Raw genomic sequence first — 12,086 nt, 5'->3', positions numbered from 1 at the left:
TCTCTCTCACCATTTTCAGGACAGTTATAGACCGAACAAGGAATCGATATTTCTAGCTAATTATATATATATAATTAGGGTTGCAAAGGGGCGGAAAGTTTCCACCTGAATTTTGGGAATTTTGAAAAAAAAAAGTTTATTTGCAAAAGCACAGGGAACTTAAATGTAGTTGAGAACAAGACTATGCACGCCTAGCTCAGCTGGACCCTGAATGCAGCTGGTTGGGAATATTGTCTGCCAGAAACATAAACATAAAACGTTCTGTTGTTTCTGAACGTCTTTGTCATCAGTGTCGTCTGAACGTTTCAGCCCTTTGCCTGGCAAGTGTGAGAGCGCCGAGTGGCGTAGAGGCCAAGAGCGGTATTGCAGGCAGATAGAGATTTCAATTATAGCTCGCAACATATTGAAAAAAATAACTGAACTAGTTCATTTTTTGGAGCTGTGAACTTAGTTCAACATTTTGAATTATGAACTATGAACTGAACTAGTTAATTTTAAAATATGTGAACTATGAACTAGTTCATGTAGAAAGTGAACTTCCCCAACACTGTTTGTCATTACCTAGCATATTGATTACTTGGTAAATTGAAGCCATGTTCATTTTAATACCAAGTTTATTTGTATACAGTAGACTAACTTTTTACAGCAGTGAGGAGGACGTTGATGAGGTCCAGGAAGAAAGCATTTAGACCTAAAAGGATTCAGGGAAAAACACCCAAAAAAAAAATTGGGTTGGGGGGTGGTGATCATAGGGAATACACCTTTTTTATTCAACGTTCATGTTTTTTTAAGAATAAAAACATTATAAATGTTTGCATGCATGTCTGCTTATGACAATGAACATACAGTTAAATTACCCCAACATTTCCAGTTTATTCCCGTTAATTCCCGTGGAAAGTTTCCAACTTTGAATATTCCCGGAATTTTGCAACCCTGTATATAATATATATAATTATATATATATATATTATATATATATATATATATATATATATATATATATATATATTAGTTGGAATAGTACGACGCCAGCAACTTTACATTTGTTTGGCCTAATATTATGTCAATCATAACATTACTCCTGTTTCAGTGCAATGCTCCTTTATGTATTTATTTATTCACTCACTTGTCCTGGTAATGCATATTTCTGTCCCTGCTTTTATTAATGATTGTTAACGATTCAAATGTTCCCGCTGCTCTGGACAGTATGAGTAAATACAGATGTGCAGTTCCACCTGTGAGGAACCCAAATCCCTCAATAGTTAATGAAGCAGCCTCAGAAAGCTCAGGGGAAGAGCACTTATTTTACATCCGTGTTCATCTCTCCTGCTATATTTTGTCACTTTTCAAGCTGGTTTCCATGAGACCGGTTGATATGTATATGGAACCGGTCTGTTCCCCGACACAAGAGCCATATCTACATGTGAGCCGGTGTTTATTCCTCGCAGTCAAAGGTTACACTGTCATGTTGTGGCCAGAGCACCAGGAATGTTCCACCGCTGTGCGACCCCGCTCAATCAATCATATTGCACTGTGAAATGTCAGAAATGCGTGAAGGTGGGATTGATCTTGTCTCACTCTGGAGCTTATCCTTTCTTCTTTTTCTTCTGGGACTGAAAGTTGACGAAAGCCCGCAGACAAATTGGTGACGTTGTTCAGTTGGTCCGTCTCTTTGGTCCTGACTGGAACAGCTCCACTATTATTAAATAGATCGTGACAGATGTTCATGGTCCCCTCGGGATGAGTTGTCACAACTTTGGGGATTTCCTCAAGCTTTCTTTAGCGCAACATTAATGAAATACCCATCAGCCTCAGCTGTCCACACACCCTGTCCTCCAGTTGTCTCCGTCGGTCATGTGACTCTCGCCCTGCAGGTCATTCCAGTCCAATGAGAGCCTCCATCTTTGTATTTAGTGATTATTAGCAAATGTTAGCACACTGACGTTCATAACCCAGATGTGAGCATTGTAAACATCAGCATGTAAGCATGTGTATGTGTGTGTGTATTTAAGTATAACTCTATATATAATCTTTACAAATGAGCATCACTTTTCAGATTTCTGATGCGTGAACTCCCTCTTTTAAGACACGTAAAAAAGCTTCAAAATTCACAAGAGTTTTTTTTACTGACTAACCAGAAACATATTTTTAAAAACTCACTGGCTCTGAGACGAGCGAACCAGAAGAGCAAAAATGCCGCCAACGGTTTCTAATGAAAGTTGCGAGTGGCATTCGCTCCAAAAGTTGATGCTGATCCTTCCAAAGCCACGCCCCTAAACGTTATCCAGATGAACGTAAACAACAAACGCGCCTATTGTTAGTATTCATAGCTGTCGAGCTGTCATTATTCTGTGGGAGTGTTTGATTCGTCCATTGCTGTCATTAAAATTTCATCTAATACAACCAAACTTGTTTTGGAGATTACCAGTTAGCCTTAAAAGTTATTTCCCAATACGTATTAGTGTGTTAATCTGACACACAATGAAATAACTGGATATGCAACGGCTGTTTGTCGCCTCACACTCACAAATCCGACTTAAATTGGATGAAATGAAACTTTAACGACCCTCGTGGGGAAAATAAGACAATGACATCAAAACAAAGAGAAATATATTAATATGGCCGCAAGCAGCAGCGGATTAATTTGTGTCTAGTCTTAGTTAACTTCGACTTAAAGGACTTGCCGTTGTTGTTATGAATATACATGCAAAAAGATACATGACACTAAGCTTCGTGAGCGAGGTGTGAGAGAGGTCAGGGCCGAGACAGATAGAGGCCGCTGAGCACTGAAGGCAACACAGGCTCTACAATGTTGTCCTCCCGGCTAATCTTCACGCTCCGACATTCCTCCGTGTTTAAATTCTCCTGCTTCACTCGGCCGCCGCTTGTGGAGGCCACGGTCAGCGCCGCCTGTGTGATGGATGGCGCCGGACGCTATGTGACGAATGAGGAGAGCAGGGTAAACATGGCATGAGCACGAGGGAAGTTCTGTCCCACGGTCTTTGTGGGAATTGAGCCTTTTCAGGTGTTATGCTCAGCTCTGCTGTTAAAGGAGCAGTGCGTAGGATGTAGTGGCCTCTAGTGGTGAGGTTCTAGATTGCACCGAACGGATTGCCCCTTCGCTCATCCCTCCCTTTCCCAATGTGGAAAACTACGGTGGCCTTCAGGTGACGTCGGAATGTGAAAGGCTCCCAGACGTTATTTAGTTTGTTCCTTCCGGGCTACCGTTAAAGTAACATTGAGCTCAATACTAAACAAGAATAATCATATTAAAAAAAAATATATATTCCGTTGATATAGTACTATTAATATTGGTCATAAGAAAGCTACTAAATGTAATTGTTTCCCACCAATAGAAAAGGTCATGGGTAAAGTGAGTTTATTCTGTCACGCATTCAATACATAAATGTTCACGATGCAGCGGTCAGACAGTATTTTGATTGACATGAAGTGCTTGATTCTTTTTGTCTCCTGCAGCGGACAAAGTCTCTGAGTTATCGGCGCCAGTCCGCCCCTTCACTGGTCATCACCAAGGCCCTCATCCGGTCCAAGACTCTCTCCAGGTACGTACATCTTGTTCTGGGAGGAGGGTCACCCCGTGGGTGAAGTCCGCCCCGTGACCTTCACGACGTAACGACCAGTTCACTCACAGAGGTTTCCTGGACAAAACCCTGAAGCCACGCTCTGGCTCACACGTGCATGCGCTCACACTCGCTCACGTGCGCTCGCTTGCCCCCGGCACAACCCAGAGTGAGGTGTTGAATCCACTGGCATAGATAATCCTCCTGTAACCAGACTTATCGGAGGATCAGGCCTCTATTAATAGCTCCGTCTTTGAGCGTACGCTGTGGGAAAGGGAAGAAGGAATAACCTCATTAAAAAGCGCCTGCAGAGGTGGAACGCCCATATTCAGTCAATTAAAAGTGGCATTGAGCTGATCATCTGACTCTCGGACATTTTCTGAAAATGTGGCGTTATTGATTTTTGTCACAATTGTCAGTGACAATTGTGACAAAAACCAATAACGTCATTTCGGTGGAAAGTTTGCGACCTGGCACTCAACCAGGAAATGAATTGTCATCATAAAGCCATCATTGATTTTGAAACTAATTTTTCAATAATTCCATTTCTCCTCATAATTGCATTTACTGTGTTCAGCAACACAACCCTTTAGCTCGTTATCCAATTTATTAACACTTTTGAAAGATCCCTTTTCAAATTTTCGCCTGGGAAAAGTGTCACTTTAAGATTCCCTGACCCCCTACTGCCCTCTCGACTTTGAATTACATAACACAATTTACATAACCAAGAGTGCAGGAGTCCTTTGATCGCTTATCAATCTCTTATTGAATCCCAAACGCAAGTCAAAGGGCATGAAGCATACTCGATGTACAAAAACATCAGTATTTTGTTTCTGGCCATGAGAGAGACGGAGATCTGAAGGGAATAATCTAATAAACGAGGCACTCACCCATCATAAGAGACGTCTTTGTGGCGACTCGGCGACGTCACCAGCAAACCTGCCTTCAGATGAACACTCAAAACATCTCCTCATGAGAGCGGCGGAGTAGCAGTCACTTCCTGTCAGGAACCACCAAAGTGTCTTTATATGGTTTTGATGTATTTCTACGCTATAATCTTTACAAATTATATATTATGCACTGAGAGGACATTTTAAGGAGCCACCTGTAGTATTTTAACAGGATAAAAGAACTGTTTATCTTTAGATTAACATCTGTACAATGATAAAAAAACAAAAACAAAGGGGTTAATGGGAAATGTGGTCCGAGATGTACATTTAGTATTATCCTGAGCTTTGATGATTCATATACAGTAACTTGTTTTATTGTCCAGAAAACCCAAATGTTTTTGAAGTATTTAGAGTATTGGTTGATGGGTATTTTAAAATCAATATATTTACCATTTAAAGTTAAACATGCGTGCCTTTGGCCCCGCCCCATGTGTTTGGTTCCCAGAGAGAGCTTCCTGGTTCACGTGTGCCCAGAGACCTGCTCATTGGTCCAGTCCTTCCTCAGCAGCTCCGATAGGTCGTTCCTTCTCCACGGACACGCCCAGTTGAAGACCGGGATGCAGACCCAGGACAGACACCTCTTCCTGTTCAGTGACATGCTGGTGATCGCCAAAGCCAAGTAGGCGTGCGTGTGTGGTCGTTTGTATCTTTATCCCTGTGTTAGGAACATTTTGGCTGCTCCTCGTGCCCTTTAGAAGTTAATTAGGTTAACACCTAGGTCTAAGTGTGGCCGCTCTCTCTCTCTCTCTTTCTTTCTCGCTCTCTGTGTGTTCCACAGGTCAGCCAACAACTTCAAGCTGAAGGCCCAGGTGTGTGTGTGTGAGATGTGGACGGCAGACTGCATGGACGAGGTGTGTGAGGGAAGCACCAACCCAGAGAGGAGCTTCGTTATGGGCTGGCCCACCTGTAACTGTGTGGCTACATTTAGGTAACACACACACACACACATGTTACGACTATGAATTAGTCCAGTGTTGTCATCATTCATGTTGCTATGAATCCTTTCACACAGACACAGAAACGCGCCTCACTGATGTTTTAATGGGATTCCCAGTGACACAGTTAAAATAGCTAGCTTTCTCTAAACTTGGTTTGCGTTCTCGTCCGAGGCTGTAAAGTGTGTGTGTTCCAGCAGTAAGTGTGTCGGTGATGCCGTGAACTTGAACCTCGAACGCCAAACGAACCCGAAAAGCGAATGAAATCCCGCCAGTTATCTGCTTAACCTGAAATTGTAAAACAAAACATTTAAATAACATCTTCTCTATGCTCCCGCTCAGCTCGGCAGAACTGAAAGACAGATGGCTCCCCCTCCTCAAAAGGTAACGTCCGTCATCATGAAGTGTGTCCACTTGATGTGTAAAGAAGCGAGAGACGTGACGCGTCCTTGTTTCCTCTCTCTCCAGTCGCATCAGAGAAGAGAAAGAGAGGGAGGAGCCCAAAACCATCCCTCTGAGAGTGTACGGGAAGGGAATCAATACTTTTGCTGTTGTAAGTTTGCTTTGATGTTTGATCTACTTGTACTGTCTGTAATCTCAACATTAGGACGATAATATGAGAGATGTATGTCCTTCTGCCCGGGTAGACCAAGACGCTCCCGGTCAGCAACTCAGATTCAACCAATGAGGTGGTCCGACTCGCCCTGCAGCAGTTCAGCATCATAGTGAGTAAAAAAAAACCTCAAGGGATCTGTAACCAAAAGTCTAAAAAAAGTTATCAGATAGTTTTCATACAGAGAAGTGTTTTTACCAGAAGCCCTGCAGCCTGTTTGCATGTGATATTACCACACGGCATGCAGAAGCTGGAAGAGAACAGCATTCTTTGTCACAGTTGCGTCTGCTAAAATATAATTCCTCCTCAGAGGGACGGCCGTGTGCTTTGAGGCGCGTTGCTCCGAGGAGGCGGCGAGTCGCTCTTTTCTGACCCGTCTTTGTCTCCGTTTCGCTCAGGGAAACGTGAAAGACTTCCAGTTGTGGGTCATCTCCAAGAGGGACAACGCCCCCTATCCTCTGATTGGTCAGTGGCTGAATATCAGATCCTGTCATCTCAATTTGCTGCATGGCCTTTTCTAAAAGGGGCGCTAACTCTAACTGCTTTAAATTGTATTTTAAACACACTAGCGCCATTCATTCCCAGAGAAGAGTGTGTGCTGTGTAATCTGCCTCCTTCAGGGTGGAGGCAAGGGGCCGCAGTGTGTGTGTGTGTGTGTCTGTCGACTAATAATACGATGCCCTGGTGCTGGTGATGTTTTATATCAGCTCCAGGGAGTGACGCTCTGCCTTCTTGTCCTCGGTCTCAGGTCACGAGTTTCCCTTCAGCATCCAGATGAGTCATGTGAGACACGCGATGTCTCAGGGAGGCTGCGGGAGGGACGCCGACGGGCCGAGGGCCATGCAGGTGGAGCAGATGCAGGTGTACAAGCAGTGCCAGTTCATTATGAAGCCGCGGCCCGTTGAAATGCAGCACATAACTACAGGTGATGTCTTTATTCAGAAAAATAAATTGAAAAAAAGTCATAGAAAATAGACTATTGCTTTTTGCTGATATGGGATCCCGTGTTTTTAATAGAGTGGTCTCAGAAACCGTTAAAGAGGAGGCGTTCCCTCATCACCTGGGCCTTCTGGCGAGGCTCCTCCCCTCACCTGAACGAGCCGCCCCTCACCAGCGCGCCGCGCGGCTGCCTGTTCGGCCGGCCGCTCGGCTCCGTCTGCATCGAGGACGCGCTGCCGAAGCCCGTGATGGTGGGTGTCACTTTTATCGCCTCGCCATTGTGAAGAAACGGCAAGAAACCAGACTTTCCTCTCTGCTCCCTTGCCAGGAGATGATGGCGTTTCTGTACCACGAGGGCTCGGGGACTCGGGGGATCTTCCGCCGGCCGGCGGGGGCCCGGGCCGTCAGGGAGCTGCGGGACTCTCTGGACGGCAGAGAGTTTCAGCTCCCTCTGACAAGGGACCACGTCTTCCTCATTGCCGGAGTCTTCAAGGTGAGACGGTACATTTATTTAGATAAACCTCAACAGGTGGGTTATCATCTTCATAAACATAACCCTGTTTAATGGGGGTTTTAAAACCTTGTAGATACACGTGTGTTCGCCACCTTATTGACTCACATCTGTAAGCACAAAGCGCTTCCACAGCCTCGATACCGGGACAAGCTGTTCACAGCAGCTTATTAATGTAATCTGGATCATAATCTCTTATTATCTGGATGGATAACAGAGAGCCTCGACTGTGTCGCATATTGACACGACAGCGCCGGAGGTTTGCCATTGATATTAATGATTGTATTGATATTGTCTCACTTATATACACCAAGTGATAAAAAGGGGTTTCACACCAGGAAACGGGAACGAAGAGATACAAAAAATAAACTGAGTTTAATGGATGCATTCCTCTTTTATCCTGAGTGATACATTATCAGACAACCAATGTGAGATGTGCGCATGTTTCAGGATTTCTTGCGCAGCATCCCGAGCAGCTTGTTCTGTTGTGAGCTGCACGAAGAATGGATGGACGTGCTGGAGGAAGAGGAGGAGGAGGAAGAACAAGTGCAGGACATAAAGAGGTAACATGCGCACACTCTATGTGATTCCACAGCTCGGTTTTCCAGATGCTTGAACATGTGGCTGATCGTCACCTATGAAGACCGTTGCATCCTTTTATGGTTGCGTATCTCTGCAGAATGATTTGCCGCCTGCCCAAAGAAAACGCCTTGTTGCTCCGCTACCTGCTGGCCATGCTGCACGGTATCCAGGGCAACGCCCACGAGAACCAGATGACGACTTTCAACTTGTCAGTGTGCATCGCTCCCAGCATGCTTTGGCCTCCGGGAGTACCCTGCAGCCCTGAGGTGGAGGGAGAAGAAACCAAGAAGGTAAGAAGACTTGCATTGTGGAGTCTGACCCAGATCTGGAACTTTGCCTACCCCTGACTTGGACACCCTGTACGGTTCTAATGTTGACACACATGAATCGGTCTGACGAAGAGAAGAATATTAGTTATAAAAAACACATGGTAAAAGTTAACCAGATGGCCACGGCTGGCCTGGAATCAGGACCCTCTGATTTGTAAATGTATAATATTTATTATAGGTGTCGAGTGTTATTATTGCAAACAAGATCCTTGCTAATCCCCACGCTAACGAGTCCTATGTAACACCTCTAAACCCCACCAAGCTTTTCTCAGGAATGTCTCAGATCAGTGCCATAGAACGGGATAAGTGTCCAAGTTTAGTGCAGTTTGACTTTTTGTCATGTGACAAACGCAAAAGCACTTTGTTTCAGAAAGTGCCACCAGCAGCTGCTCGGGAATGAAGCCCTGTAGCTCCCGGCAGCAGCTCCCACGCAGCCTTGAGACCTCAGTTGTTACAGCAGTTTATTATCACCCATTGTGTTTCTCAGGTCTGTGAGCTGGTGAAGTTCATGATTGAACACTGCCAGCAGATTGTGGGCGAGGACCCCGCCTCCCTGTTCGGTGGGCCGCCACAAAGACTCAGCACTGAGGAGACGGGCTCAGGTACAGAGACGTGACCGATGCTTAAACACAAAGAGAGCTAATGGTCAAGTGCACTTGAGTCATCCAAAACATTTTGACATGTCAACACCAAAAAAAGGAAACAAAGTGACAGTAAATGTCCCATGTGTGCCATCGCTCCCTCTCCACTAGACTCGTTGCTGTACCCTCTGACCGACTCCTCCTACGACAGTCTGGAGAACGAGTTGGACGACAGCAGCGGCGGCTCCCCGGGCTTCTGCAGCCGCAGACACGTTCGACCCAAAACACTGCAAGACAGCCTGGACTCCATCCTCACATTCAGCGACTACGACCAGGACACGGACACGGATACCCACCAGACCCCAACCGACAGCCCGCTGGGGAGAACCAGCGGCAGGAGACCGGACCCCTCCCACCCCAGCCAGGATGCACCAACTGTGGACATGTCCTCCACCCTAGAACTGCTGTCCCTGGACGGGCGGCACAGACAGCGGCGACGCTCGGCGCCGGCAATCGCGTACGTGGCAAAGTTTCGGCCGTGCGTCGTTTCAGGGAGTACCGATGGGTTCCCTGACGAGGACGAGGAGTTCTCCAACACACTCAGACGCGCCAGAAGGGGGCCCGCCGCTCCGGCAGTGAGCTCCCCCAGCCTTTCCTCGACCCCCACCTCCCCTGCACTAACCCACTCCTCCATGGACTCCCTGCGCTCCCCCAGCAGTGACGTCACCTGGGGGACCAGAAGTGGGCTTTGCCCAACCAGGAAGCATCTGCCCTCCAGTTCTTCCCCTTCCTGCCTCCCCGCTGCACCCTTAACCATAAGTTCTGCTGGTGGACATCTGGACCTGGGGACTCAAAAAGGCTCCCCACCCAAAGAAGCACTCAGCCGGGGGACCATAAAAGGCTGCAGGGGCCTCCACCCAAATTCTTGGCTGAAGAAAGGCCGGAGGCTGTCACTAACCCAACCAGACAACTTGGAGCAGGAAGCTGAGGTGAGTGAAATAGTCTAATATATGTATTTATTATCGTGTACCCGATATAAATAGGTTTGTGAAGTTTTTACGACATAGTACTATGAGGTTTGATTTTTCCCACGACAAATGCTATATAGAAGTCATAGTATCCTATGCTAATGTTATGTTGAGGTTTTTGACATACATCACATTAATTAATCGTTCCCAAAGGACCTTAATATCTATGTGTCTCTACAAACAGGGAGGACCCAGCGAGAAGCCGCTTACATGTGGGAAAGGAAAAGCAGGCGAAAGGGGAGGAGTTAAACTACTGCCCAGAGCATCCTGCAGAGGATCAAAAGATGCAGGACGGGAAGGCAGCCATGTCAAGGGGAGGCCTGGCCTGAAACACCACTCATCCAGCCCCCCCTCCCACCATCGCTCTACAGGGAGTCTCCAACTTCCCAAGTCCCCCTGGTTCTCGACCTCAGACTGCCCGCTAACCTTTGAGCAGCTTAACGCCGGTCCCGGAGGCGACGCCACCAACCGCAGGGACGGGACTGAGCAGAAGCAGCCGTCGCCGTCTTTATTCTACAAGCAGAGCGGGCCGTCCCTGTCCCTGTTCAAGCGGAACAAGTCTCACTCCGTGGAGGAGGGAGGCGACACCAGGCTCCACGCGCGCCGGGGGTCAGAACCCGGGCGGCAGGTCGTGGACCGAGCCCTCACGCGGGCGCGGCTTCCCAGTGACCCGCAGCTGGAGGTCTCTGCGGGCGGTCCGCGAGGAGGGGCGGCGGCGGAGTTCCGCTCCTGCCTTTCGCCCAATGCCACCAAAGTAGTGAGGGACTACTTCTCCTCTCACCCGCGCTCGAACCCCCAGAGCGGCCAGCAGGTGGCGCTCGCCCTGGTGGAGAGTCGCAGGGAATGGCTGAAGAGGTGCAGCGACCCCTCAGCAGAACCGGACTTTGACCAGCTTCTTTTTGCTGAAGAGTCCTTCGTCTGATTGTTACTGTAACAGAGTGAAAAGGATTAGAAGCAACTTGTTCTTGAGCTTGTTCTGCTCGGCCATCCAGTACATGTTGCCTGATCTGGACTTGAAGTGTAGTTAGTCTGCTTTGGTAGAACAAACGGGGAGAAAAGTAGTTCCACAAAGACCAGGTGCATCTTAAACTGTGTCGAGAACTTATTGCCATGAGGGAATGCGTTTATTTTGGCCCTGCTTTGTTACCTTATTTATATAATAAATAAGTTTATGAAAGTCCAAACTGATGGATCCTCTTGGTATCAAATGCATGATGAAACTAAATCAGGCCAAAGTTAAAATATGCCAATTTAAACTACCTGGAGTTGCCTTTTATTGTGAAGTTGAATCTCATTAAAAAATTAATCAGTGGAATTGCCCTGATGGCAAACTTAATAACATAATGTAGTACAGTTAATAAACGTACCCGGTGTCACTATTAAATAAAGCAGAGTTTAGGTCTGTCTACACAACTTCATTGTCACTCTTCCTGTATCGACACTCGATTAACAAAAGAACGCATAATAGTTATGACGCATTATGGGATATAATTAGAACATTATACAATCCTTGTTACTGATAGCTTAACCTGCATGTGATTAATCACCATTAAGGGTTTTAACAGACATTTTAAGAACTTAAACACCTGCTTTTTGCCAACTGTACTGAAGTATCATTAGTGAATCGTCTGCAGCGAGTCTGTCCTCTAAATATTTGCTCATAAATGACGTACATTGTTCTGCGAACCATTTTTTTCAAAGGCTTCTCGGCATTTAAATGAAACGCAGTAGAACAACTTGTAGATTTGATCCTTGTTTTGTTGCCAATGTGGTTTCACACATGCCTCTATTGATTTGCATTTGTCACATGCGTCGCAATGTTTCTGTAAATATGTTTTTTCAAGCTTTACATTTCATGCAGCTCAGAACTTAATATAGGCTACAAGACTTGCTTTATAATGTTTATGCCTCCTTTACATGTAATCAAACACTGTTAACAAGCCTTTTATTTGCAAATAAAATGACCTGATGACTTATTGGTTCTCATTTGTGATAACTGGCAGAAGAAACAGCATATTTTCAATACAAACACGTGAA

General features: G+C 46.1%; 1 protein-coding gene and 1 long non-coding RNA gene across 2 annotated transcripts in view; one reads left to right on the top strand and one right to left on the bottom strand.

Annotated features, from left to right (window-relative positions):
• The window catches only part of LOC117740761 (rho GTPase-activating protein 20-like), a 13,152-nt gene extending 1,131 nt beyond the window's left edge, over positions 1 to 12,021 (top strand). Inside the window, exons 2-16 of the mRNA XM_034547312.1 lie at positions 3,478 to 3,563; positions 4,977 to 5,150; positions 5,310 to 5,459; positions 5,809 to 5,850; positions 5,935 to 6,019; positions 6,114 to 6,191; positions 6,478 to 6,544; positions 6,828 to 7,004; positions 7,097 to 7,269; positions 7,347 to 7,511; positions 7,980 to 8,092; positions 8,209 to 8,401; positions 8,928 to 9,042; positions 9,193 to 10,010; positions 10,234 to 12,021. Coding sequence (XP_034403203.1) covers positions 3,478 to 3,563; positions 4,977 to 5,150; positions 5,310 to 5,459; positions 5,809 to 5,850; positions 5,935 to 6,019; positions 6,114 to 6,191; positions 6,478 to 6,544; positions 6,828 to 7,004; positions 7,097 to 7,269; positions 7,347 to 7,511; positions 7,980 to 8,092; positions 8,209 to 8,401; positions 8,928 to 9,042; positions 9,193 to 10,010; positions 10,234 to 10,971 — 3,174 coding nt within the window. The 3' untranslated portion in view covers positions 10,972 to 12,021. The remainder of the gene's footprint in view (positions 1 to 3,477; positions 3,564 to 4,976; positions 5,151 to 5,309; positions 5,460 to 5,808; positions 5,851 to 5,934; positions 6,020 to 6,113; positions 6,192 to 6,477; positions 6,545 to 6,827; positions 7,005 to 7,096; positions 7,270 to 7,346; positions 7,512 to 7,979; positions 8,093 to 8,208; positions 8,402 to 8,927; positions 9,043 to 9,192; positions 10,011 to 10,233) is intronic.
• Positions 3,534 to 5,020, bottom strand: LOC117740792. Its single transcript, XR_004610643.1, has 3 exons — positions 4,922 to 5,020; positions 4,472 to 4,581; positions 3,534 to 3,845 (listed from the first exon to the last, which is right to left on the bottom strand). It is a non-coding gene; the product is annotated as an uncharacterized LOC117740792 (long non-coding RNA).
• Positions 12,022 to 12,086: the final 65 nt, after the last annotated feature.

Source organism: Cyclopterus lumpus, chromosome 2, assembly GCF_009769545.1.
Source record: "Cyclopterus lumpus isolate fCycLum1 chromosome 2, fCycLum1.pri, whole genome shotgun sequence".
Lineage (NCBI taxonomy): Eukaryota > Metazoa > Chordata > Actinopteri > Perciformes > Cyclopteridae > Cyclopterus > Cyclopterus lumpus.
The sequence above is the reverse complement of the archived record's forward strand: the minus strand, read 5'-3'. Positions and strand labels throughout refer to the sequence as shown.